Source organism: Eublepharis macularius, chromosome 19 (genome assembly GCF_028583425.1).
Source record: "Eublepharis macularius isolate TG4126 chromosome 19, MPM_Emac_v1.0, whole genome shotgun sequence".
Classification (NCBI taxonomy): domain Eukaryota; kingdom Metazoa; phylum Chordata; class Lepidosauria; order Squamata; family Eublepharidae; genus Eublepharis; species Eublepharis macularius.
The window spans coordinates 8455239-8482683 of record NC_072808.1 but is presented as its reverse complement, the minus strand read 5'-3'; the positions used below and the strand labels follow the sequence as shown (position 1 = coordinate 8482683).

The following is a 27445-nucleotide window of genomic DNA, read 5'->3' as shown; positions in this document are numbered from 1 at the left end:
TGGAAACGTCGTCTGTTAACCTGTCCAGCTCATTTCCTCCTCTTCTCCCTCACCCAGGTGATCTGTCAGCGCTGAACTCGGCCCCAGGTCCCTCCTTGATTGGCAGCCACCTGCTCCAGGCGCAGCAGCCCCTCCTGCCCCCCAGCCTGCAAGGGCCCCTGGGACTCCAGCTTTTCCAAGGACAGCTGCCCCTCTTAACAGGCTCCAACCCCCTAGCCTGCCTCCTCCAGAGCTTGCAAGTAAGGGTGAAGTAGTAGTAGTAATAGTAGTAGTAGTAGTAGTAGTAGTAGTAATAGTGCCTATATACTGCTCTTCTAGACAGATTAGCACCCCACTCAGAGCGGTGAATAAGGTCTTGTGTTAATATAATCCTCATAATACAGCATGGGAGCTGTGGCTGAGAGGAGTGGCTTACCCAAAGCACCTGCTGAGCTCATGGCAGGAGAGGAATTTGAACCAGCAGAGAATTGATTTGCAACCCAACCACATAACCACGATGCGAGATGTGTTATCTTTGTGGTTAAAGAGAATGTTTACCAAATTGTGTACTTGGAATGCATTTGCATGTTTTATTCAGAAGTATACACTAACACAATTTACTTTGCAATGTTTGAGCTTTTTGCAGAGGATGTTTTGGCAAGGTTGGGATATCCCTCTAAGGAGCTTGAGGGGGCATGCATACTTCCACAGGCTTTTCCTAACAAACAGCCCTGTAAGGTAGATCACAGATTCTCAAGATCACTCAGCTTTGTAGCAGGGCCCAAACTACATAGTGGTGCCTGCTGTCCTCATAATTTCTGAAGTGTCCACAGGTTCAATGAGACTGGGGATTCCTAGGTTAGTGTTGGGACTAGGAGACCTGGGTTGAGTTTCTCACTCTGCCATGAAACCCATTCTCTCAGTCTAACCTTCCTCTCAGGGTTATTGTGAGTGGGTAAAATGGGAGCTTCTTGTGGAAAGGGTGGAACAAAGACATGCCTGGTAGATCAGGATATTTTGAAGGAGGCTTTGAATCCCAGAGACTGGGTAATATGGCCCTATTAGTGGATTTTTCTCCTCTTTGTCTTTACCAGCTGAGCCCTGGCTTTGGTGCTCCAGAGAAGCCAGGGCTACCGAGTGAAGCTCCAGCGCCCCCCTTGCCCAGTGTGCCCCCCGCACCAGAGACGGAGCCAAGCCACAGCACTGCGTTGCCCTCCTGCACGGACACTGCCCCCACAAGTGCCTTAGAGACGCCCGGCACCCTCGAGCCAGCCAGGCAAGGACAGCAGGACGCCCTACAGGGGCAAGAAGCCGACGGCTCCCGCTCCCCCTTGAAGCGACCCCGCCGCGGCATAGAGGAGCTGAACGGGGACTCTGGAAGCAGCCTCCCACGCGGGCAGGGGCGGGGCGGCAAGTCTGGACGGCGTGGCGGTGGGCGGGGCAGGGGCAGGCGGCACTTCAATGGTCAGCTCCCAGAGTCGGGTGCAGGGCACCCCTCCCACCCTGCCTGGCGTTGCAATGGAGAAATGGCGGCTGGCAGCGCCGATAGCCAAGCAGGAGCATTTGCAGTGCAGGAGATCAAGGTAGGTCTGGCGCGGGGAAATGGGGAAAAATGGGTGGGCCTCCATGTTCTGAGACAGCATACCTCCGATTTCTAAATGCATGGGGGGAAATGGGATGTACCATCATACATGTTTGAGTGCATCCTTGGGTTAGCCTTATCTGGAAACAGATCACTGCAGTAGACGAATCTTTGATCTAACCCAGCAAGGCCCGGCTTACGTTCATATCATGTGAGACGCCTGATTTGAGGTCTCTGCCCCTCCTTGGAAAGACCTCCAGTTCTCACTAGGAGTTCTTTTTCGTGCCTGGAGACCAAAGTGGCGCCTTCCAGACTAACTGGCCCTCATGTGCTACTTCCCCTTCTCTTTATTTTAGATAAGAGAAGGGCCAGTGTGATTGGAGGAGCTAAATCTCGTCAGCCCCTCCCTGATCCAAAACACGAGAGGTGGGGGGGGGGGCTCGTGAACAATGACTAGTTAGTCCAGAAGGATCCACTGCGGTCTGTAAGCAGCACTAGTTTAGATAAGCAGAGATTTTTATAGAGATCAGGGAAGAACTGATGCAAAGGTATTGCATGATCTACTCTGTTTGGCAGCAATATACAGTCAATTCAACCATATAGAGAGAACGCCATTAGTAACAACATTGATCCCCTTATATCCCCCGCCCCAAATATTTTTTTGTCTTGTTTAGATGGCTTCTTTATATTGCTACCTGAGCATTCCTAACCTTTAAAAGCTTTTGTAGTCTACTTAAAACAAAACAATCCCTGCGATCCGGTACTGGATGTTCCATTTGCAAAACAAGAGGTTCTCTCAACGGTTAAGACATAACGAATTTGTGCTAAACAATCCTGAAGGTACACTCTTCTTTATGAAGCACCTTGCCGGATCAGCCTTCTTTGCAAGATTCTCAAGAACCAGAAGGGTAGTATAGATGGATTACCTGCTGATGTGCTGCACAAGAACTTTGTGTATTCGGTTTTTCAAAGGATGCCCCCCTCCCACCCATAAAGATAGACAGCATCCCAAAAAACCTTGTTTCGTTACACTGAATCTTCTTCTGGAGGTCATCAGTCCCCAAACACCCTACCAGTTACAGAGAATGACATGGTAGCGTTCCGGACCGTGCCGCTGCAACTGAGAGGAGTTGCACTTTGGAAGGCTGCCTCCATAGACTAGAATTCCCTGCATGCAGAAAACTCTCATTTTTGGGAAGATGGTTGAACATTAGCCATCCCCTTGCTGTGTTAGCTTACAGGAGACCTTTTAATGAGAGGGTCTTTGCTCTAGACAGCCATGCCCACCTTCAATCTGGATTGAGGATAGTCCAGGAAAGGTGCTGTCAATTCTGCTGGGTATATAAATTGGCCCTTGTAGAAAAGGCTTTTCAGGATCGTAGGGGAGAGGAACAGTTGGACCAAGTGGCTGGAGGAGGAAGACAGATGGGAACCCACCCGGGCCCCTTTGTGAGGGGGACTGGGGTGGGGGGTATGGATCATTTAATCAGTCCCATGAGATTTATGGTAAACTGCTTTTGTGAGGAGGAGGAGGAGGAGGAAGAAAAAGAGATGGCCTATCTTTACCTTCTTCCTATCCTCCTCCTTGCAGGGCCCTCCTGGAAGGCGACCGTCGCGACGTGGCCGGAGAAGGAAAAGCAGGTGAGTGTCCTTTGCCCACCAGGGGATGAGGCCCAGAAAGCAGAGAGAGCAGAAGCTAAAGCCAGAATGGGCAATTAAGAGGACTGTGGCTTAAGTGGAAGAGTGTCTGCTTTGCATGCAGAAGGTCCCAGGTTCAATTCCTGACATCTCCGGTTAAAAAACGATCAGTTAAATGACCTGAAGGACTTCCGCCTTAGACCATAAAGAGATGATTTAATGATCGTACTACACCAAAGGTCTGAATCAGTATAAGGCGGTTGCATGTGGTAAGCGGTGATCGCTTGCCATTGCAAGCCGTTCACTGGATTCTCTTCTCACTCATTCTCCCTTGGTTTCTGCAGTGGCCCCCGGCCTAGTGCCCGACCTGAGCCTACACCGATCCGGGGTCCTTGTACAGATCCAGGGCCCAGCCCATTGGTAAGTGTCGTAGAGGAGGGATGCCCGAAAGAGAGCATGTGTGTGCGTTTTTCAACCCCATTTCAAAAGGTTTGGTAACTGAAATGTGGTGGGGCTCACTTCTCGTATCATGGTTTTTGCAAGCCCTTCCGTGATGGTGGGGGGACTGCCGTGCAGGAAGTAGTGCATTCCCTAACTGGCTTGTGAGCATGGCAACCGGGGGGGGGACACAGAGTTGGCCCCCATTTGCTGACCCCTGCAGTACGTGCTCAAAAAATGCTCCCTTTAGTCTTCTCAACTTGCCTCAGCCCTGCTGTCCTAAGCCTAAACTTTGGCTTAAATAAAGCCCCTGTCTTCTTCAGCATTTCTTGGGACAACACACAGAAGCTGAAAACTATATATGTGGGAACGCAGAGAAAATGGGCGCAGGTTGCCTGGCTGCTCGGGAATCTATTCGACTCTATTTGTATTTATTTAAAATATTTATCCTTCCGGACAACTTAATACCCACTCAGAGCAGTTTACAAAGTGTGTTGTAATTATCCTCACGACAATCACTCTGTGAGGTGGTTGGGGCTGAGAGAGCTCAGAGAAGCTGTGGCTGACCCAAGGTCACCCAGCTGGCTTCAAGCGGAGTGGGGAATCAAACCTGGCTCTCCAGATTAGAGTCCTGCCGTTCTTAACCACTAGACCACAATTCCCAATGACAGCACAGTCAAGCTGCCATTTCTGACCCTAAGCATATCGCCCCTTCAACAGCTCTGGGGAGGGAGATCACATCTGTAAGCTTAGCCCACAAACGGGTGTGTGTGTGTGTGTGCCTTTATCTTTCCTACAGACCAGACTTGTTCTAACTCCCACATAAGAAGAATCTGGAGCAGGGCCTCAGCTGAGTGTAGGATCTCAAAGAGCAGAGTTGGGGAAGAATGTGTTTCGCCCAAGAGCTGCTGCCAGTCAAGTGTAATAACACTGGGTTAGATCAACCAGTTAGTCCAAGGCCAGTTTATGGGTGGGATATTTTGTAGCCAGAACCAAGGAGGGCAGATTTTTTATTTGCTTCCGTGAGGAGGTGACAGCCCTTTCCCTCTGCCGCTACAAATACAGAGGCATTCCTAGCAGCAATGGACCAGTGCATGGCACTGGCCGGCTTTTTGCCTTCTTAAAAAATTATCAGCAACCGGGACATCGCTGTGTGGTTTTTAATACAATAGCAATATCCCTACTACTTATGGTCAAACCCTACTGGTGGACAGGAAGGGAAATGGCACCAGATGTGGGCAGGGAAGCATGGAAAGTGGGACCTTCCCATCAACTTTTCCCCAAACTAAGACCTTTCGGGAAAGGTTGCTTACAAGTTGGTTTAGGGAAGCCCCTAACAGAGCCAAGAAAACCCCAGGTCGGTGGAAGCATGATAACATTGCGCAAAAGCCCGAGTAAAATCTGCTGAGAGCCAGTTTGGTGTAGTGGTTAAGAGCGGCAGGACTCTAATCTGGAGAGCCAGGTTTGATTCCCCACTTCTCCACTTGAAGCCAGCTGGGTGACCTTGGGTCAGTCACAGCTCTCTCAGAGCTCTCTCAGCCCCACCCACCTCACAGGGTGTTTTGTTGTGGGGATAATAATGACATACTTTGTAAACTGCTCTGAGTGGGTGTTAAGTCATCCTGAAGGGTGGTATATAAATCGAATGTTGTTGCTACGGTTGGAGGAGTGGAACACAGAGCAAAGAGTTCTGTTTGGAAGCCACCTTACGCTGAATCCTACCCCCATTATACTGTTAGACCTATGGCAGGAATGAGCTATTTCCCCATGTCCAAGTGCAGTTGTAACGGTGCCTGACGCAGACCTGAACGTCACTTTTGTGTAATACTGCTCATTCTTCTCAGGAGAATAGTCAAGAGCCCAGTAGCACCTTTAAGACTAACCCACTTTATTGTAGCGTAAGCTTTCGAGAACCACATGCAGCTGACGAAGAGAGCTGTGGCTCTCGAAAGCTTATGCTACAGTAAAGTGGGTTAGTCTTAAAGGTGCTACTGGACTCTCTACTATTTTGCAGCTACGGACTAACACAGCCAACTCCTCTGAATTTATTCCCAGGAGAAGAAACTGACCCCATGATACAGGCAGACACAAAAGGTCTTTCTGAAATGGCTCTCCCATTCCTGCCCTGCTTCCCTTTGAGCAGTGCTGACCTTTTAACTCCGTCTCCTCTCCACTGGCTTAGGTTGACTACACTGTTGCGCGGCGGCCACGGCCTGGCCGGCCGGCCAAGAACAGGAGGAGGAAACTGCCGACTTAGCAGCGCCGCTGGGACCGAGGGGGCTTCCACCACTGTCGACATCTACGCAGACAAGAGCCTTAGGACATCTCACCAGCTTCCACCTCTCCTCCCCGCCTGCCCCTGTGATTCATTCATCTCCGCTGCCCAGCCCCTGTGCAGACGTGCCTGGGGGGGATTTGTGGGGGGGGGGAGGGAAATTCCAGCCAGAGGAGCTGCCGTTGCTGCTGCTGGACTCTTGGCGCCTTAGCCATGAATGTGTTGTCGCTTCACCAGTTGCCTGGGTCCTGAATCTTTCCAAGGGGCACCCCTGAAAGCACAAGGAGTGGCTCTGCTCTCAGCATTATCCGAGGGGAGGGGCAAAGGGGGCACCAGAGCTGGACACACTCATAGCACTTCTGGAAGCCATTTTTGCAGCACTCTGGGGGGGGGAGCCCCTTGTGGCAGCGGAGTGGCCTCCTCCTCCCCCAACCCCCCGGGGTTGCAATCTCCCCACCCTGGCAAAGCCTCCCCCTCCCCCTCTGGTCTCAGAACCTCCCCAGGAGTAGCACGGGCTGCATGCTCTGGGAAGGGGCGGCCTCTGCCCTTTCACTTCCCACCTTACCTCAAAACCTGAGTGCGCCCCAGCACCCAGGTAAGAACCGGCTCAGGGTTTAATACAAGAATTGGTCTCTTTCTTTGCCTCCCCCGGACCGCCCGCCGCTGTCTTTCTGCCTTGCCAAAAACCCACACGCAAAATAATTCCTGGCCCCGGCACGAAAGGTACAAAGCAATAAGGAGAATAAGCCACGCTCACTCAGGGAGGAGTCACTCCCATCCGCAGCTCAACCCCCTCCCCCCAACACAGCCCCTCTGCATTGCCATGTGTAAGTCACTAGAATGGAGTGGCGTTGAGGACAAATCTGCCTGGTGGAAGGGTCTGTTTTCTAACGGCTCCGGTTAGAGCCCTGGGACGGGCAGGACCTCAAGTGGAGACCTGTATGTGCTCGTCCACCCTGCTCCCCCCCGTGCAATCCTCAAAAGTAAGCTCAGGTGAGAATCCCTGGGGGGGGGAGTTTTAGGAAGAGATTTAAATCGGTCCAACCTGGGCAGAGCAAATCCCCCTTCACCTGCTTCTTCCCCCGCCCCCTAAATCCACACAAACACACTACAATCCTCTCATCTCTGAAAGACCAAAATGCTCCACACCCCCTGCCCCTCCCCGTTGCAACTCTCAAAAACATTATGCAAAAGCACTGTGTAGATACTGTACAGGTTGCGCTGTCCCCCTCCTGCCCCCCCCCGTGCACTTCAACCAACCAACCAACTTCGGCCTTTGTTTTTGTATAAAGAAGAAAAAAAAGGAATGGGGGAAAAATATTTTCCTTTTTTGAGCTTAAATTCTGTTTTGTAAAAAAAAAAAAATTTACACAATTGTGAATTGTAGCTTTTCTATGGGAGCGACTTTTAATTTAACAGATGAAAATATTTTGATGCTTAGATTGAAGTTACTGTTTCTTTATTTGTTTATTTTTGGGGTGTGTGTTTTGTATCAAGTATTAAAATATGTATTTAAAAGAAAAGCCTGATGGGATTTGGTCTTGCGGCCGTCTCCAATCAACAGACCACTGGGACCCCCTGACTTCCTTTGTAGGAAGTCAGATATTGGGAATTGTGGGGGCAGCAGTTATGGGGCTCTTGCTGGACCTGTTGATCTGTCTTCTCAGAGCTAAGTTACAAGAGACAAATTACACGAGGACGTGTACATGAAGGGAATCGCAATCTTAGCCAGGAAGCTGAGTTTTAAGAGATCGGAAGGCTTTGTCATTTTCCCCTCTCTGCAGAACCAGGGAAATTGCTGCTCAGAGGGTTTGTTCATTTCCTCTTTGCCTCCTGAAGGTTCTGTCAGTTTCACCTCCCCTTCTAGGAGGCAAAGAGGAAATGAACACTCTGAGGAGTGATCTCCCCTGGCTCTGTAGATAAAGTTGGTTAGTCTTAAAGGTGCTACTGGACTCTTTACTATAAGTAGCAGTTTCCCTGGCACTCATCACAGCTTGGTATACAACAGACACACTCCATTACTTTTCTGGGTCTGGTGCATAGTAAACGCATAAAAGTGTGAATGACAAATGCTTGTGGATTGGAAGCTGTTTTAGGATTCTGGCTTAGGAGGAGGAATTTTATTGCACTCTTATTACTGCACTGTGTGCTACTACATGATGACAGCTTTCCTGAGAACCCTTCGAAGGCAAATGGCAGGAAAGAAATCCAAAAATAAAGACTGCTGTATGTGCCTCCGGCAACCACAGCTTAAGCTGGGTTTCCCCCCCCCATGTGTCTGCATATGAATATTAAGGGCCACATCTCTCAAATTTTACAGATGTGCAGAAATCAACTTTACCATCAGTGAATCTGTACTGGAGCTTCTCTACATGATTTGAGCCGGCCAATAACAAATCCTTCTTCGTGTGATGCGATACCAGTCACCAGTGATCTTAGGAGAGGTTTAAAGCAGGTTTTATGCTTTTTCTTGTAAGACAGAACAGAGTTTGCGCACTGGGTGGCAAAATGGGTCAAGGTAGACAAGAACTGGAGTTCACAGTAGAATTGCAGTAGGGTAGAGGAAGGCTAGCCGAGCACAGAGACAAAACCCACCTATGCCCATCTCCGAAGGACCCAGTACAAAATGTTAAGCACAACTGTTTAATGCCAGTAAATAATTATACACCAATACAATTGGCCTCCATGCCAGGCTGAGGGATAACATCTTTCTAGGTCAGAGGTGCCTGGGTCAAGTAGTGAATGCACCTCCCCAGGAAGTTAGGCAAAGATGGGGTCCCTTCCTAGCCACGACTGTTGGGAACACAGCGCAGTCTTCTGCAATCAGCATCGCCATGGGGACAGCAAACATCGGAAGAAGGGAGGAGAGCGGGCAGCTGTCCTCCCTCTGAAACCCACGGAGCACTCGGTCCACTGGCCTGCATGAAGGCTGAACTCCCACTAACAGCGTGCAAGAAAAAGGGTACAGAGGTAGGGAAGGGACAGAGCAGTTAGTGCAGATTTGACCAGCGGGCAAACCTTTTCTGCCCGGTCTCAGTAGACGGAGTTAAGGGGGATTCACTTAGCAAGCTTCTGCACCCGTGCGTCCATGCTGGCAAAGTTGTCCTCGATGGACGCCAGGTTCTCCTTCATGGTCTTCTGAACCTGGGGAGGCAATTTGCAGAACAGTCAGCTGTCTGCTCACCAGGGATCGGCCGCCTACTTGCCGCCGATGCAAAGCGTTGCTGCAGGATGGTTTGCGAGCAAGATAGGAGGGACAGGCTGCTGCTGTAAGCTAGTACTCAAGGACAGCCAGCTGGCAGCGCTCACTTGCAGCATCCATCCTGGCCAGTCTGCCTGGATCCCAATGATTACGATGATGTCACATCAAACAGGGTTAACATACCTGTAACTTATGTTCATCGCGTTCTTCTGTGCTGACACACATGGGACTGCGCAGGCGCAGGCCAGCCGCCGGAGAATTTTCTAGAGCTTCTATGGCTCCGAAGGGGCCGTTTGTCGCGCGCCTCAGCGACCGTTTTCCCGCCCAAACGGTCACGTAATCCTCCAGCGACCAACGGCCCCTTCCCTCAGTTCTCTTCTTGCCGCCGCTTGGAGAGAACGTGAGCTTGTGCTCTGTGCTTTGTGCTTCGTGCCTTTCTTCTGACTGATTGATCTTGGCTTTTTGACTTCGGACTTCTGACCTCGACTATTCTTCGGATCTCGCCTTGGACTTTGACGTGGACTCAGTAATTTGACTCGGACTGTTTTTGACCTTCCTTTCGCGTGCCCCTGAAGATGGCCTCAAAGGCTCTCTTCAAGCATTGCCTCCAATGCCATACGAAAATGGCCAAGACCGATGGCCATGAACTGTGCCTGTTTTGTTTGGGGGAGACCCATAACGTGTCGGCCTGTAAGATTTGCCAGGGCTTCACCAGCAAGGCCCGGCAGGAGCGCAAGGCCCGACTGAACTCCTCCCTGTGGCAGAAGGTCATGTCTGGAGGCGCTCCGTTGCCCTCCCCCAAGGCCGGCCCTAGCCCCTCTGCCGAACGTCATTCAAGAGCTGGCTGAGTGGCCTCCGTGAGGTCGGGGTCGAAACCGCGTCCCCCGAGTACCTCGCCGTCAAGAGCGGCCTCTCCAGCGCAGGGACCGGTGCGGCAGCCCCGTAGCGCGTCATCTACCAGGTCGGATCCGAGACCTACGTCGGAACCGAGGATCCTGGTACCGAGTCCCCGGTCGGAACCGACGTCCGGATCGGTTCCGATGAAGCCTAAGAGGTCGAAGCCGAGGTCCCCTTCGAAGGCGAGGAGCGCGTCGGTTCCGAGGTCTTCTTCGGAACCGGCGAAGAAGAAGAAGAAGACCAAGCATCATCGGTCGCCGCGTCCCGCTCCTCAGGAGGAGGTCATCGTGCTTCCTCACACGCCTTCCCCTCATCTGGGCTCCCCTGAGCCAGAAGGCATCTCCGTGCCGGTGCCGGATCCGATGGCCTTCGAGACGGTGCCCGCAGAGTTCTCGTCGGGGCCGGAGCCGAGCCCGCACCGTCGGAGCCGACCATCGCCTGCCCTTCGGTCGCCGAGGCTGGGACCGAGCCCGTCTCCTCGTCGGAGCCGTCCGTCGCCTGTCCGTCCGTCTCCACCTCCACCTCCACCGAGTAATACGACTCGGACTGTTTTGACCCTTCTCTCGCGTGCCCCTGAAGATGGCCTCTACGGCTCTCTTTAAGCATTGCCTGCAATGCCACACTAAGATGGCCAAATCCCATGTGTGGACGCAGTCCCATGTGTGGAGGCACAGAAGAACGAAGATGAACAGCCACTTACGCTTTTGATGGGATCTTTTTTAAAAACTGGCCTCTGTGACATTTCCCCCCTTGCCTCTGGTTTGCAACTTTCTAACAGATGCACCCTGCCGATGCATCCTATCAAGTGAGCTCTGACTCGCTAGGCCAGAACAAATTTTGCTTGCCTTTAAGGTGGCCGCTGGGCTCCCATTTTTGTTTTCGGCCACGCAGTTAATTCCCAAACCTCCGAGCCCTACCTGGGTCAGCAGAGTGACGTTGTCCTTCAAGGAATTAGCAATCATCTGTTGAGTAGTGTCCAAATGAGTCAGGAGCTGCCCAAACTGCATAGCTGCAATACAGGAGAATCGAGAGTCAGCCTGGGGCAGAGGGAAGGCTGTTCAGCATCAATATAATGCAGGACTGAAAGGGGGAGGCATGCGCCTGCAGCCCTGCGTTGGACCCTGGTCTTCTCCAGTTCACAAGTGTGCCTTGTTCCCAGGAAGCCTGCCAAGGGCTCACCTTGGTCATGCAACTGCCTCACAGTAACCATGCGCTGCACCACCTCTGGGAGGGAGCTCGCCAGGGGGCTCCAGCGCTGCACCATCTCATAGAGCTGATGCACCTGCAGAGAAGAGGAAGGAAAGGTCTGAGGAAGGAGAGGGCAAAACAGGACACTGGCTCTGCTGTCATCTCCGCACCCCCCGATAAACACATCCAAGAGGGGGGAGAAAATGGTTTGCCCTGGAAACTGGCAAGATGACAGCTAGTTACTTTTAAAGAAAATGTTCACTGCTTGAGGATTGCAACATCACGCAGGTGTGAACCAACCATCCCAGGCACAACATCTCAGACGGAAAGTTCACATGACCTGGTGTCACCTCAGCGGTTCACACAAACAACAGCTGATCGTTTGAGTCTTTAAGTGGAAGATGCGTATGTGTGAATCAGACATTAAGGCTGAAACGAGCCGCTCTCAAAAGTCACACCGTTGTCCCAGGGAAGGAAGAACCACAGCTTAAGGGGGAACCTCGTGGATTGCTTTTACACACCTGACCCCCATGGCAGGGCCTAAGTAAACCAATCAACACAACAGAGGATGAGAGCTAGTGTGGTGTAGTGGTTAGAGTGGTGGACTAAGATCTGGGAGAACCAGGTTCAAATCTCCGTTCGGCTAAGGAAGCTTGCAGAGTGACCTTGGGCTAGTCACACACCCTCAGCCTAACCTTCCTCAAAGGGAAGTTGTGCAGGGGGGAAGCAGAGGAGAGTTATGTAAGCCACCTTGGATCCCATTCTGGAGAAAGGTGGGGCATAAATAAAGTAAATAAACAAATGTCCAGTTAATCTGTTCTTGATTTCTCTCTCAGATCTAGAGGGGTCAGCCGTGTCAGTCTGTAGTTGCAAAACAGTAAAGAGTCCAGTAGCTCCTTTAAGACTAACCCACTTTATTGTTGCATAAGCTTTCGAGAACCACAGCTCTCTTCGTCAGATGCACCTGACAAAAAGAGCTGTGGTTCTCGAAAGCTTATGCGACAATAACGTGGGTTAGTCTTAAAGGTGCTACTGTACTCTTATCTCCCAAACCTAAAAAAACTAGTACTCTTTGAATTGCTACCAGGATCAGGGGTCACGCTGACTCGGACAAGATTAGATTTCATATCTCTCTTTCGCCAAACCCTTCATAGTGTAGGCTTCCGTTCTGAGATGCCGCAGTCCAAACCTGGCTCTCGTTTGCTGCAGCAGTGAAATCCCTGAAGCAGCAGGGGGAGCACATGCAGCTTTGCAACAACAGGCCAGTCGCTCCTGGACGTCCCCAGTATATAGCCACAAAGTCTTGGGGCTTATTGTCAGCCCCACCGTGGAAGAGTCCAGAGTCTCTGACCTTGCCTTGGGTGTCTGCATCCTCCACCGCTGCCTTGTGCTTGGCGATCTCGTTCACCTTTCCCAAGACGCTCTAGGGACGAAGGGCATGCAGTTAGAGACCGGGATTCTGCCCTCTTCTTCCCCCAGCCCAAGTGCGGGGGGGGGGGGTGACAAGAACTCTCGTGGCACAGACCCACCTGTAGCCTTGCCTCCACCTGGTCCAGGGTTGCCGTGTCCAAGGTGCTGACTTTCACCTGCAAGATCTCCACTGTTTCCTGAGGACAGGGGACGACATTGGAGGCACACATCAGAATGGAAGCGTATATGCAAAAATATTTAAAAAACCCGCCCGTCTGGTCCCAAATTGCTGGGGGCAACAATGTGGGCCGTCATCCCTCTACTTAGTGGCTGGGCCACCCCTGACAGGACCCTCTGTGCCCAAACCCTTAGGAGCAGCCACCCGCTCTGCACCCCCCCCCCCCCTTATCTCATGAGGCATGGCCGTCTGGAACATCCACTCCGGGCCTCACCATAAGACTGGCTCCCTGCAGTCCAACAGCCAGAGGATTCTAAGGAGAGAAAAAGCAAAAGGCTAATTAAACATGGGACAGTGTTAATTATTACGCGTGACCGTACAAGTGCAGGGTCTCTCCTTATTATACATCGGGGTGCAGACAGCGGTGGAGCACCAGAGAGACATGGAGGCACATGACTCAACTCTATGGCAACCGGCCCCATAGCCCTTCCTGCTCCTGCCGGGGAGTGCTGCAATCTCAGCTGCTTGCACTACAGGTAAGTCACTCGTGATTTGGTGCGAGCATTTTGCCCTTGCGGCCACAGGCAGGCATGGCCTAGTCTGAGCAATTTCAGAGCACCCTCTTCTTCAAAGAGGCAGCTGTTAAGACGAACATCAAGAACTCTGCTGGATCAGACTGGAAGTTCACGTAGCCTTCCTCCCTATGTTCCTCCACGGCAGCTTCGCTCATCTGAACAGGGTCTCCTGCAGGTGCCAGGCTGCGCACGGGTGAAGTCAGCAGCAGCCCGTACATGGGCTTTCTCTGTGGTGGCCCCTATCCTGTGGAATGACCTGCCTGAGGAGGTCAGGAGAGCCCCCACTCTCCTGGCTTTTCATAAACGATGCACAACTGAACTATTCAAAAAGGGTTTTTACTCAAATGGAAGGGCTGTATTGTAGGGATGGGGTCTCAGATGCTTCGCTAATGAGTTAGGGACCGTAGACTTCATCACTATATTGCCTTACATATTATCTGCTGCTTTAAATATGTACTCCTATGTACCACCTTTGCTCCATGTTGTCTGATGTTAGTCCTAGAATTTATGAAGTTCTGCTTCAGTATTTTTTCTACTCTGTATTGGATTCTTGCTAATACTGTGGCTGATTCCGCACACGTTGGATAATGCACTTTCAATGCACTTTATCAATCGTTTGAGGTGGATTTTTTGTTCCGCACATGAAAAAATCCGTTCCAAATGATCTATAAAGAGGATTGGAAGTGCATTATCCAACGTGTGCGGAATCACTCGATGTCTTTTCAACTTTTATCTATTTACCCTATGGCATGGTTTATGGAAATGTCCTTGACACTGTATTGAAATGTACTTGATACTGATTGTACTAATCTCATACTGTGTAATCCGCCTTGAGTCTCCGTGAGAAAGGCGGACTATAAATGACATAAATGAAAATAAAAAGGAAATAAATAGCCCCTGCATCCTGTTTCTGACAGTGGCTATCCAGCTACAGCTGGAAGCAGATCAACAGGGCGTGAAAGCAACAGCCCATGATTTAGCTACAGAATTTGATATTCAAGGGGTATCAAATGGAGGTCCCATTAAGCTACAGTGGCCAGCAGCCGCTGATAAGCCTGTTCTCCGTGAATGTATCTACCCCGCTTTTAAAGCCGCCGAAGTCGACGGACCGTCACGAGCGCTTGTAGCTCTGAATCCCATCAACTGTGCAAAGAAGTTTGTCTGTCTGTCCTGATTGGACTCAACATCAACTTCACCGCATGACGCCAACCGTTAGAGTAAGGAGAGATGGTGAAGCGATGCACTTGAGGGCCACCCCAGAGATACTGGGTCGCTGCCCAGGGAAACAGGGCAGACAGAAGGCAGGGCTTCTTCACACAGTTCGCTTGTAGTTGTTTTACAGCTGCTGCTATTTGTGGCGTGGGGAGCAGGACAGACATCGTGAGCCTCACGCCTCGGGAGCAGATACAATCCATCCGCACCTCGATCTGCTGTTAAGAGTGTTCCCGCTACCACTCCCCACCATCATCCTCACACATCACCTAGCCCATCCCTGTAATGCCCACCTGGGGATCCTGTTCGCAGTGAATGGTGGCTTCCAGCTCAGCCAAGCGCTTCTCCAATTCTGCAATCTAAACAAACCAGAAGGAGCAAATGAGGGACAAGGGCATTTTGCTTTCCTCCTTCCCTTGCTATCCACCTGGAAAGTTCCTTTACTTTCAGAGTTTTTTAAAAAAAACCTCTGTAAAGACTCTTATAAAATTTGCTCTGATCATTTTCCTATTACCAGGAGTTCACAAAGATCAGACTGTTTCAAGTCAACTGCTCAGGCTCTTTCTCACAAGTTCCTCTTCAGAACCGCCGTCCCGTTGCTGTTCCTTCCACCTCTCGTTTCTTTAACTTAAAACCGCCGTGCACCCTCCCTCCTAAACATACTAGATCTCCTCCCCTCATCCACCCAAACCAGAGGTTTCCCAGATTCCAACAAGCCTTTACCCTCTTTTCTTCACCCATCTAACCCAGCGGAAGGCAGAGCCCAGCACGCGTCCCAGAGAATGGACTTCCAAACCATTTTACTTGGCACGCTGGGGCAGCTCTCCACCCAAGCAACTGAGATACTGGCAGTGAAACGGGGGGTGGGGGGGAGAAGGTGTCAGGAACGGCACGGCTCCTTCCTGGATATTTTAATGGCTATACCGCATTATTGGTTTTAACGGTTATATTCTGTACAGAATACATTCCACCATTATAATTAAAATGCTCTGAAAGGCTGCCATTTGTGGGGTGGGGGGGGATGTCCAGAGCTCATTCCAGGAGAAGAAAGGTATACTAGGACTGAATGTGGAGAGGCCACCTCTAAACCACTGTGCTGCTCTACAAAGGTCGTACCGGTCACCACCCTAAACGATTTCCTTTGCATTTCCTAGAGAGGCATCGGCGAGCAAGCCCTTCCCCGCTCTTACCTTAGCAGCCTGAGAGAATTTGTCCTGCTCGGGCCGGGAATGCAGCTCGTACGTCACCGTGTTCCCAGCGCCAGCTGGGGCTTTGGCAGGGCTCTTCCCGCTGGCCGGGGTGGCTTTAGCGCTCTTGGCTGCTTCCAGCTGAATGAGCAAACGCCTAAGAAGTTGAAGGGGTCACAAGTCTTTATAAGGCACGTGGCTTTGGTCCCTATAGCTACTGGCTGATGCTTTGGATTTCAGCTCAAGGACTGGGACAACAAGAGGGACAGGTGAGGATGTAACGAAAAGGGACGGGGGAAACCTCGCCTGTTCGGGTGCAAAGCAGGGGTAATGTAATTAACTTGATTCATTTCTGCTTACTGAATTTGTGCTCTTGCGTTATACCACTTTATCAGGGGGGATAATTGTATGCCTTAAGGTGAAAGGTTGGGGGAGGTTTTGTATCCCTTCTAACCCTATGATTTAATCAGATCTAGTCACGATTCTCCCCCCACAAAAGACTCCACACCCTCATAACCGAGTTATACACTCAGGGGGGCAGACATTGCTTATGGCTCCAAGTTACAGTCTCGGGGTGGAAGACATTATATAAAGCCTAATTTCAAGGGAATACAGGCTAGCTGGAATGAGGTATGCTAGACCAGATTACCTTTCCCATGAATATTCTGCACAAAAGAGAGAATGTGTGTGTGTGTGTACATGTGAAAAACTTGTCACGTTTCCAAGATGCCACCAGACCCGTCTGTTTTCACGCAAGAGAAACCCGCGGCGTTTTCACCACTGTAAATGGGCCCCCGGACGAAGCCCTGCCTCAGCCCAAGGGCCAACTCTGCCCCGACCTACTTGGCCAGAGCGCCGTCAGGATCCGTTAAGTTGATGGCCGCATCTGGCCCCAGGAGCTTCTCCAGGTGGGTGGAGACCAGCTGCCGTTTCAAGCCCGCCACCTGCTTCGCCAGGGCGACGGGGGTCAGCTTCTCCTCCGCTGTGGACTCCTTCACCGAGCTCTGTGGGGGGAGGAGGAGCTCAGCACTCCGCAGCCCGTTTTTCTTTTTTTTTAATTTTATTATTAACTTGTAACATACAAACTATAATAATAACAATATTAAATACTTAAATCTCAACCAAATCGTAACACAGAGATAATCTTATCAATATATATAATTTTAAACTTTCATCCAATCATGAAATGAGAAACAGACCTTTATAACGGTAACCTTCTTGGTATAGTTTCCCAATCGTTATTTTGACCAGAAACCCCACTTTTCCATTTCCATAATTTCTTGAAATCTCAATTTTGTTAGTAGAAGTTCTTTTTTAGCTAGAAAATCTAAAAAAAGGTTCCCATTTTGTATAAAAATTTGTATTTCTTGTTGGGTTGGCTTGAAGATACAGCTTCTCAGTTATTTTTTCAATCAGTAGGAAGTCCCAAACTTTGTTATACCAGGTGTTAATTGTAGGGATTGACTTTGACTTCCAGTGTGATGCCAGTGATGTTTTACCACTCCGCAGCCCATTTCAATCAATTTATTCAAGTGCCTTTCTATTTTGACTTTCTTCCACAGAACTCCCATGCAGTCTTCTACCCTGTGGGATGGCTGGACCCATTCTGCTTAGCTTCAGCAAGGCTGCTGTATCGTGCCCACTTTTTCAGACCATGGCAATGCCTCCAGGTAGTCACGCTGATCAAAGAAAGTCAACCCCATCCCTCCATTTCCCACAATCATTGTTTCTACGGAAAGGTCTTTAGATAGGCAACAGCCAAAGGAGGGGCAACTGGAGAGCCAGGGTGGTGTAGTAGTAATTAGAGTGTTGGACTAGGATCTGGGGGACCCAGGTTCGAATCCCTATTCTGCCATGGAAGCTTGCTGGGTAACCGTGAGCCAGTCGTATACTCTCTAAAGCAGAGTGGAAAAGAACACCACCCGGGATTAAAGAAACAGTAATGCAATCTATTTAAAGTGCTAGTGCTCCCAAATTCATATACATTTACAACATGCACCTCATACAACAAGATCATGTACTAATTCCAAATACAAAGTTCTAAGAACAAGGATCACATATTCCCCTCCCATATGTTCCAAGGAAGCAGGATGCCCACTCCAAGTCCAACAACAGGTACGTGATGTGCTTATCAGAGAGTACACGTCTCATTTAGTTCTTCTTTCTTGCTGATAGCTTTTCTTCAATATTCCACATGAGAGATCCTGCAGGGTAGTAGCCCAAACTGGGGGCCGGCTGCAGTGCCCGATTTCGTCTTCTGACTTCCTCAGGGGCAGGCAGAGGATCACCGTATGAAGATTAATTATTTCAAATGTCCATTCCCTCGTAGCACAGCACTTACCTGTTGTTGGACTTGGAGTTGGCATCCTGCTTCCTTGGAATGTATGGGAGGGGGATATGTGATCCTTGTTCTTAGAACTTTGTATTTAATATATGATCTTGTTGTTTGAGTTGCACGTTGTAAATGTATATGAATTTGGAAGCACTAGCACTGCAAATAGATTACATCAGGGCTTTTCTTCAGGGGGAACGCGGGGGAACGGGGTTCCGGAACCTCTTGAAAATGGTCACATGGCTGGTGGCCCCGCCCCGATCCCCAGACAGAGGGGAGTTGAGATTGCCCTCTGCACCGCTCCAGCAGAGGGCAATCTCAACTCCCCTCTGTCTGGAGATCAGGGGGCGGGGCCACCAGCCATGTGACCGTTTTCTCCAAGGGCAACCTACTGAGTTCCACCACCTCTTTTCCCAGAAAAAAAGCCCTGGATTACATTACTGTTTCTTTAATCCCAGGCGGTGTTCTTTTCCACTCTGCTTTTGAGCTGTTGCTCCGGGATTTGCCCTGTTTGTTTGCTATACTGTCGTATACTCTCGGCCTAACTGACTGCACGAGGTTGTTGCGAGGATAAAATGGAAAGAATGAGGAACAATGTAAGATCCTTTGCCCCCCCCCCTTGCGAGAAAAGTAGGGTATAAATGAGGTAATTATACAAACACATCTAAGGTGGAAGATGAAGAATTGTCTTCCACTTGATAAATAATGATTTGATGCTGAATTGTAACGGCTCTGGGTGATTTTGTCATTATTTAATGGAAAGACAGTTTACTGATCTATGCACATAAAATACACTTTCAACCAGATTTTGATCCATCGTCCCTTTTGATAGAGATTGGACATAAAGAGCTGGGTAGACTCAAATTGCTAGCAGTTGCAAAGGAGCTGGAAACTGGACCAGAGGGGAACCCCCCCACACACACACAAACACACACCTTTGTCTTTAAAACAACACAGGAAAGCTCCTACCTTGATCTTCTCCACTTCTGTAGACAGCTCTTGAACTTCGTGCAGCAGGCGCTGGTACTTCTGCTGAGGAGTCTCTTTCACGCCAAGTCCTTCCCCTAACTTAAGGAAACGAAACAGATTCTCCTGTCAACAGCGACCTCAAGATAATGAATGAGATCTAGAATCTGTTAGCTAGATTTCATTTCTCCCCCAGTTCCTACAGCAAGGCTGTCTTAAAGCAGATGCTTCAAAGGGACCACCAAGAGCATACGATGTGCTCTTAATTGTAAATTTTACAGCATCTCACGTGATGTTAAAACTCCTTATGGGGGAAAAGCCTATGTGCAGAAAACTAACATGTCAGAGAAGAGACAAAGCTCGAGCTCTTCTCCTTGATATCTAGCATTCCACATGCGTGGAATATTTTTATACAGAGGAACGTTTGATCATTTGAATGCAATCCAAAGGGTATCAATCCAGAATGGTACAATTCAAGAAACAAGTTGTATGCTTGCGGGCCAGTTTGCCTAAGCCAGTGTGTGTCACTTCTGAAGAATAAGATCAGCACAAACTTCAGTACATCACATGGTGTTCTATCTTTAATGTCTTTAGCCTACCGAGTCAGGGTGACACACTGTGAAAAAACCAGACGGGAGTGTTGGACGCCTGAGAACCCTATGCCAGCTGATCCCTCCACTTGTTCATCATCAGTCTTGCTTATGACAGTAACACACTCGTGCTCCCTGTGCCATGACATAGGGTGGTCCTAGCCCAGGATGACATGTGGGCGGCTGCCAGATAGTGGCCTAGCCTCGTGGCTGTTCCTCTGTTTGGATTTACTGATGCAAAGCAAATCAGCTACTCACAATTTCGTAATCTCCAGACTCGTAACCGGTCCTTTTGGTTTTGCCAATCCGGTCAGAGAAGTCTAGGAAACAAAAAGGAACTTCAGCATCTTCTCTTTTAGAAGGGAGCTCTGTCTCATGAGACTGTGCCTGAGGGTTGACTCTTTCTACCAACTCCTCTTTTGCACCCTGCACTGCCACTGGTTGGATAACTCTCCAGGTAACCCAAAGCTGCTACCATTGCTTTGCATGGATCAGTGTTCAAATTCCAAATGCAGCCACGTTGCTTTCTCCAGTTCAGAAAGAACCCAACAATCAACGTTGAAGTGTACTCTAATGCACAACGGAATAGGCACGTCTCCACTGAAATCATCCTATGTTATATTATGTATCACATCTGCACGCAAAAATAACTGACAGAGATAAACAAAAAACAAGCTGTACAAAATGTCCAGCATGTAGAAAACAACTTAACAAAAGTTACTGGAGTGCTTTAGCAGAAAAGTAAACCATAATGCAAGAGAACTACAGTAACGTGTTTTAACACACCAGAGAATCCTTTAACAACGAACTTTGTTTTCTCTTTGGATACTGTTTTGATCGATCTCTCTCTTTTGTACACACATCCCTCCTTTTCCTTTCACGCATTTTCTAGTTTGAGGTAGAATCTGGATCTGTTGCTTATCTCTGAGGCACGTTTTAGGCGAGGACCTCTAGAAACACTTACCTAACCCTTTGGTGCCCACTCGCTTGTCCTTAAATTTATCGTAGGCGGCATTGGGGTTGACTATGATGTGTTCCACGCTGATGCTGGTTAGCTCCTCCTGTGTGGAGAGAGAAAAACATCAGAGAGCCCGGCCTTGCTTTCCGCCCGCCCCACATCACTGCCACTGCACCTGACAGTCTTCCAATCAGACCCAGAAAGACACAGCAGACTGGAGGAGACGCTCCTCCCGTGTTCCTGCATTCTCGGCTGCCCTGACACGAGACTGTCATGCCTTCGTTCACAAAAATCACCAATGGCCCCGATCAACAAAGAGAAGAACTCACTGGGTCAGCTCCCACCTGGTTCCAAAAGGAACAAATGGGACCAGAAAGGAACTTTTGCTCTCCAGTCAGCTGGGGAGACTGACTTCTTCTGCAGCACATGGGCTGACTTCTCCTGCAGCACATGGGCTGACTTCTTCTGCAGCACATGGCTTGGTTCCAGGGTTGTTATGGGGCGAGGGATTTCTTTTTCTGAAATTCACTTTTTTTTTTAGATATAGCCACTGATTCCTCTTATTCTCTTTTCCTCCACTTTTAAGAGCAAAATTTATCTTTCAAATCAAGGCACCCTTTTGTAACTTCAGCACTTGCAGCTGCTTGATGCTATGTACCCCCAGGGTGATGCTCTAGCAGGAAGGCAAGAAGGCACGCGGAGACATCTCCAAAGTGTAATTCTGAAATTCTGCCAAACCTCCCTTCCTGCCCCTCTTCTCTTCAAATTCATCTTGGATCAAAAAGGAACCGATTAGAAACTTGACTCCAAATTCCTCAAAAGAGGAAAAGGGGGGGGGGGAATTTGGGTTTCAGGGGAAACTGGGTAAAGAGGAACTAAGAGAATTTCTCTTGACAGCCCTACTTGGTTCATTTGATCCTTCTTGCTTCCGTCCCATCTTCGTGTCATCGCGGGGCCTCCGTTACGAAGGCTAATGTGTATAGGATCTGGGCCGGGGTGTGTGTGTGTGGAATGTTGTGGCCTGTTCCAGACCTAATGGGTCTAAACTGAGTCAGTCACAAGGGTGTGCCCATGTCCTACAGCTCAAGAAAGGGAAAAAGCACTTATTCGGTTATCCCTCTTCAGAAGCTAAAAAAATTCAGATATTGACTCTGCCACCGTTCAGAGTGTCTACACCTTAGCAGCACCTATCTTTTGCCTTCAAGTACTGGCCAGAACACTACTAGCAACCAAGAGAAATAAGCACTTCTGTTTAACTTCGGCCCTGGGTCTACCCACTGTTATTTCCAATTCATGAATTCTGTCTTTACTCTTGCACTCTTCTGAAAGAGGTGCGGAGAGAGGAAGAATACTCTAGAGTACAAAGGCTGTGATTTCCTGGCCGAACTATTTGTTTACCAGCATAAGGCCTACTCTATTTCACCCTAGGACAAAGTGAAGAATTATATACATACTCGTAGGGGCCACTATTATTATTATTTTTAATATAATGAGATAGCTTGCTTGATGTGCAATGAGTGGGGCAAGACTGAAAGCTGGTGCGGCAACCTGACAGCTAAAACTGCTAAATCTAATATTGGGAACACCACCACAAGCATTACAACAAGCCCTCCAATGAGAAGGGATCACTTCTCTGCGTGGACTGATCCATGGAGCAACCTTACCCAACTCAGAGCACACCTTTCTTGGGGATATTCGAAATATTGGACGTAAGCGTGCAAGTTACACGGAGATAGAGATTTTTGCTTTTTTTAAGAAAGGGAAATATGTAGGAAGAGATATACAAGAAAGAAAGAAATGTTAATCTGAGACAGCCGGGCATTCTTTAAAACAAGACAAGGAAGAGTTGAGGCAGGAATTGTGTTAAATATGACTAAGCTATCCTCTGGCCTTGCGGGTGGTTATGTTACAACCGTTGCTTCCTTTCAAATCAGACATTAAATTCAGTAAGGGGAAAAGAGGAGGAATGGAATTCACATAGGAAAGAGGAAGAAACTAGATTTTAAAGTATCTTGCTGTTCCTAGTTGCCTACTAAACCGGGTCTAACTCGCTTATTGAAGAAGCATCTCCATTTTCCTTTTAGTACTGATAAGACAGTATGGGAGTGCCATTTCCAGTTCATGTCAGAGGTACAAATGGAAAGTAATTGCAACAATAATAATTTCAGTACGAAGGGGGAAGGACAACAGGTAAATAATCACCACAGGATGAGAAACACTGTCTCTGGAATATTCTAACCCCTGACCTTGGAGTCTATAAAGATAACCCATTCAGGTTGTGAACAGTTCAGCTGGCAAGAACTTAAGAATATTCTTGTGCTCTGCCATAGCTCATTTCTGAAAGGGCCTCCACAGCAGAGACACAAGAAGGGCGGGGCGGGGGGGCTAGACTTACATGGCGGTCCTTCCACAGTTTTGCCGATCAATACAGATAATGGTTTTTGCAGCGCAAACAATTTAGGCTAAAAGTTGTGATGGAATCGGAGACGGTTGCTCAGCAAGAGGCACAGAGGCATTAACGTACCATCTGGCAGGCTGAAAAACGGGGGGAGAATTCCAGGAACCTGGGTGAACCTGGGTCACCCAGGCGGTCCGCAGAATGAGGCAAATGTGTGCTTTGTTTTCAAGTTTGGGTTGGCTCTGGGTGGTTCACAGGGCAGCTTTGCCTGTAGGCCTGTGATGGCTTTCGGCAGCCCTGCTTGGCAGAACTCAAAAGTAGAACTCCCTTGAGAATAAGACCCGGTGGCTTCAAGAAAGCAGAACCGGGGGTGGGGGCTGTTAGGTCTGGAACTCCTCCAAGTATTTCCCGAAGGGGAACAACGAAATGGCTAAACATTAGGAAGCACTTCCTAACAGTTAGAGCTGTCCCTCAGTGGAACGGGCTTCCGCAGGAGGTGGTGGGCTCTCCTTTTTGGAGGATTTTAAGCAGAGGCTAGATGGCCACCTGACAGCAATGCTGATTCTGTGAATCTGGGCAGATCGTGAGAGGGAGGGCAGGAAGGGTTACATCAGTGCCTAGTTCTCGTGGCCCCTTTTACATGCCCAGGGTAATGCCAATCGCCACTTCGGGGTCTGGGAGCAATTTTCCCCAAGCCAGTTTGGCTAGTGACCCTGATGGTATTTTGCCATCTTCTGGGCACGCAGTAAGTGTCACTGGGTTGGGGTGTGAGGGGGAGGTAACTGTGCATTTCCTGCATTGTACAGGGGGTTGGACTAAATGACCCTAGAGGTACCTTCCAACCCTATGATTCTATAAGACAAATCCCAGCAGCAATGTCTGCCCGCTACACTGCTGACGGGTGGCCCGCTGCCATAAATCAATGAGGTGTCTCTCGTGCGTTCATTAACCCAGAAAAACCAAGCGTCTGGTAATGAAACGCAGCTTTGTGTCCTAGCAAGCACGAGGCCTCACTGGCCACTCCCTACACCAACCAAGGAGGCAAACAGAGAGATGCTCTCTAACACGCCTGCTTGCTTTCTGGACAGTCAGAAGGCTAAACACGGATCTCTGCCCTGTGGGTCTTCCCCAGATCTCTCAAGAGAAGTGCTCCTTCTTCAAGAACTTCCTCTCCTAGAGCGGCACCACTCAGAATCCATGAAAGTGAGGAAGTGCCGCCCTCTTTACCACCAGCCTCCAACTTCGGCTAAGCGCTAGAGAGACGCAGGAGCACCACCAACATTCCGGCAACGGCACGGTGGCGGTAATGGGCTCCGATTGGAAATCAATGGCCGCAGACTCTCTTTGAAGAGCTACTTACAAAAGCTTCAAATTTCTGCTCCCGTTTCCCTTTAGTTCTTCACATTAGAAGGAACTGGAATTGGCTATTCTCAAAACAGCTGCGTCAGATTAAAGTAGCTATGATATCATGGTGGGGCAGCAAATTATTACGGTCTAAAACGGCAAGCTCCACGGGGCTCCCCAAAGGACTGTAGGTTTCTGAAGGTCAAGAAAGGACATCGGGTATCAGAGCATACAATTACTACATTTGCTTAATGTTTAAAATCTTCTGTATGTAAAGACGAGCCGTCAAATATGAAGCCTGACAAGGCTGCTCAGTCTTTTTGGATTCCCGGCGGGGCCAGCTGCGTCCTGCCGTACAATCGGCTGAACTGTTGTCCATATTAACAGAACGCTGGACTGCTCTGCTGAAAGCATTTTCACTATCTGTTCTGCCCTTTATACGGGGATCCCTCCAAGTTTGACGATTCCAATGTATTCGTTTGGCTAAACAGTCCCTAAATACAGATGAGCAAGTGTGTTTGTAAGACTAAATGCACCAAGGCCGCATTTCTCAAACAGATACATTTAACGTATACATTTCTCAAACAGATATTGTGGCTGAGGGTCTGGGTATTATCAAACTGTAACCCATGTTTTATTTGAATGTCCCTGGTACAACAAGGCAAGACAGAAATGGATCAAACCCCTGACATTACACTGGACAGATTTTACACCAGATATTTTAGTCCCTAAATTGCTAACAGACACAAGAGGGGAACATTTACTCATTTTAGCCAATTTTTCAGTTCAGGCCATGGGAATTCTGACAACTTATAAGAAATCACCCTTTTTTGTAGCTTGTGGACTTTCTCTGGCCGGAATTCTTCCTTTCTTGCTCATATTCTCAGTGACTACTTAAGGCTTATAGGTCAAAAGAGCAGAGCAAGAAAGAAAGAAAGAAAGAATCTATCTTTAAATCTAAGGGATAATTGTTCTTAAAATTGCAACTCAGTGGCGTCTGACCCTGTGGGGAAAAATCGTAAAATATGAGAGCCACTGCAGCACAGTGGTTAAGTAGCTGGGCTGCGAAACGTAACTCTGCCGGTTCAAATCCCACTACGATCACCAGATGGCCTAGGGTAAGCCACTCCTCTTAGCCACAGCTCTCCAGATGTACTATGGGGTTGATATTAACACTGGCTTTGTTCACCACTCTGAGGTCCAAGCTACACATGACGAATGACACTTGAACGGCAAGTGTATTTCTCCCTGTTCACTTGCCCTCCACTCAATCCACTTGCCGTTCAAGTGTCATTCGTCATGTGTAGCTTGGCCCTGAGTGGGGCATTACTCTGTCTAGAAGAGTGGTATATACGCACAGTTCTTATTACAAAATGTAGTTGCAGGCGACTTATGGCAACCCAGATGGTTTTCAAAGCAAGAGACAAGCAGAGGTGGTTTGCCATTGCCTGCCTGGACTTCCATAGGGGGTCACAGGGCCTCAAGCCTGCATGTTCTCGAACCCGGCATGTTCTCTTCTCTTGTCCCTTCGCACGATTAAGGGATCCCAGTTTAAAACCAGCTCCAGTGACCAGCCTGTGATATATCAATTCAGGCAGTAGGTGGCTCAACCAGAGTCAGCACTCCCTCAACAAACTGGGATTCAAAGTAGGTTCGCCATTTGCCCAGCCGTTGTTGATAAATCCTCATCCTTGTCAGGAAAACACCCATGCTTGAGAAACTGAGGAGCAGGGGGGGGAATGGCTAGAAAATAGCCTCCATAGTGGTGCTCTAGGAATTTCCTATATATATATATATATATATAAAAAAAAAATTAAAAAACCAGAAGGGCCAACACATCCTCCCTAAACGACGCCACCACCCTCAAAACCTCCCAGCATTTACCAGGGCAGCACCAGCCACTCTAATTCTAAACCTGGATTAATCTTTGATTTCGAATCCTAGCTCGGGGTGGGGTGGGGATAACTACAGTTAAGACTGCATTTGTATGACACAGGGAACCAAAGTTAGTTTTAAATGAGGGTTGCTCCATCGTGGTCTCCACAAGAAGGTGGCACATGCGAGTCCAGCATTCACGGCAGGCCAACATGACATCTTATGGAGCCACAGTTACTCCCCTTTCCCTGTTCGTGACACACTCTGGTTCTGGTTATATGGATTAATCTGTTTTGGGGTTGGTGTGTGCAAGATCTTGATTTAGGGACTGAAGAATGGATCTTATGGCCTTGTGGTCCTCCCCTAGATTTATGATTTTTTTCCCTCTCAGGAAGCCACATTTGGAATGCTGCTTAGTTAGGGTTGCCCAACCTCTGAAAGGACAACACTAGACAAAGCTGCCGCAAGACATGGGCCGTTTCCACATATCTTTCCCCCTCGCACAAAATCGCGCAAAACTCACAAAACGACAGCATCTTCACGGCGCGATTTCCTGTCATGACTCCGTTTCGTCAGAAATCGTGCCATGAAACAGAATCATGATGGGAAATCGCTCCATGAAGACGCCATCGTTCCGTGAGTTTTGTGCAGTTTTGTGCGAGGGAAAGATGTGTGGAAACGGCCATGTTGATGGCTACAGGTGAGAGATAGGTATGACACCCATAAGAGGTGACACAAATGGAGACTGTATACTTCTGAGTGTCAGATGCCAAAGACAAACAAGAAGGCAGGCCTCTTGCCTTTGTGTGTTGCTTCTGGACTTCCCAGAAGCACATGGCCAAGCACTGCTGGAAAGAGGACACTGGATTATATGTCCAGAGGAGTTAGCCGTGTTAGTTTGTAGTAGCAAAATCAAAAAGAGTCCAGTAGCACCTTTAAGACTAACCAATTTTATTTTATTGTAGCATAAGCTTTCGAGAATCACTAACTGTATACACAGATTCTAACACTAACTGTATACACAGTTAGTGTTAGAATCTAGCAAGTCATTATCCCGAGAATTATTTTCTTATCTGTCCTGCTGATGCTGTCACCGTTTAATTTCCTGTACATCACAAATTCAATACCATGTTAACAACATTGCTTTGTATTAATATTTTTCTTCTGATTTTCTCTTTCTATGGACCATTTTTTTCTCTCATTCAAGATCTTTGGAAGCCA

General features: G+C 48.8%; 2 protein-coding genes across 2 annotated transcripts in view; one reads left to right on the top strand and one right to left on the bottom strand.

Annotated features, from left to right (window-relative positions):
• Positions 1 to 7387, top strand: part of MBD6 (methyl-CpG binding domain protein 6) — a 28887-nt gene extending 21500 nt beyond the window's left edge. The window contains exons 9-13 of the mRNA XM_055003890.1: positions 58 to 239; positions 1074 to 1562; positions 3153 to 3202; positions 3544 to 3619; positions 5820 to 7387. Of these exons, the coding sequence (XP_054859865.1) occupies positions 58 to 239; positions 1074 to 1562; positions 3153 to 3202; positions 3544 to 3619; positions 5820 to 5894 (872 nt within the window). The 3' untranslated portion in view covers positions 5895 to 7387. The remainder of the gene's footprint in view (positions 1 to 57; positions 240 to 1073; positions 1563 to 3152; positions 3203 to 3543; positions 3620 to 5819) is intronic.
• A 1149-nt stretch (positions 7388 to 8536) lies between these two features.
• The window catches only part of DCTN2 (dynactin subunit 2), a 47326-nt gene continuing 28417 nt past the window's right edge, over positions 8537 to 27445 (bottom strand). The window contains exons 3-14 of the mRNA XM_055003913.1: positions 20614 to 20710; positions 19908 to 19969; positions 19063 to 19161; positions 16605 to 16765; positions 15765 to 15918; positions 14868 to 14933; positions 13062 to 13100; positions 12729 to 12806; positions 12551 to 12622; positions 11191 to 11293; positions 10929 to 11020; positions 8537 to 9056 (exon numbers count right to left, since the gene is read on the bottom strand). Coding sequence (XP_054859888.1) covers positions 8970 to 9056; positions 10929 to 11020; positions 11191 to 11293; positions 12551 to 12622; positions 12729 to 12806; positions 13062 to 13100; positions 14868 to 14933; positions 15765 to 15918; positions 16605 to 16765; positions 19063 to 19161; positions 19908 to 19969; positions 20614 to 20710 — 1110 coding nt within the window. The 3' untranslated portion in view covers positions 8537 to 8969. The remainder of the gene's footprint in view (positions 9057 to 10928; positions 11021 to 11190; positions 11294 to 12550; positions 12623 to 12728; positions 12807 to 13061; positions 13101 to 14867; positions 14934 to 15764; positions 15919 to 16604; positions 16766 to 19062; positions 19162 to 19907; positions 19970 to 20613; positions 20711 to 27445) is intronic.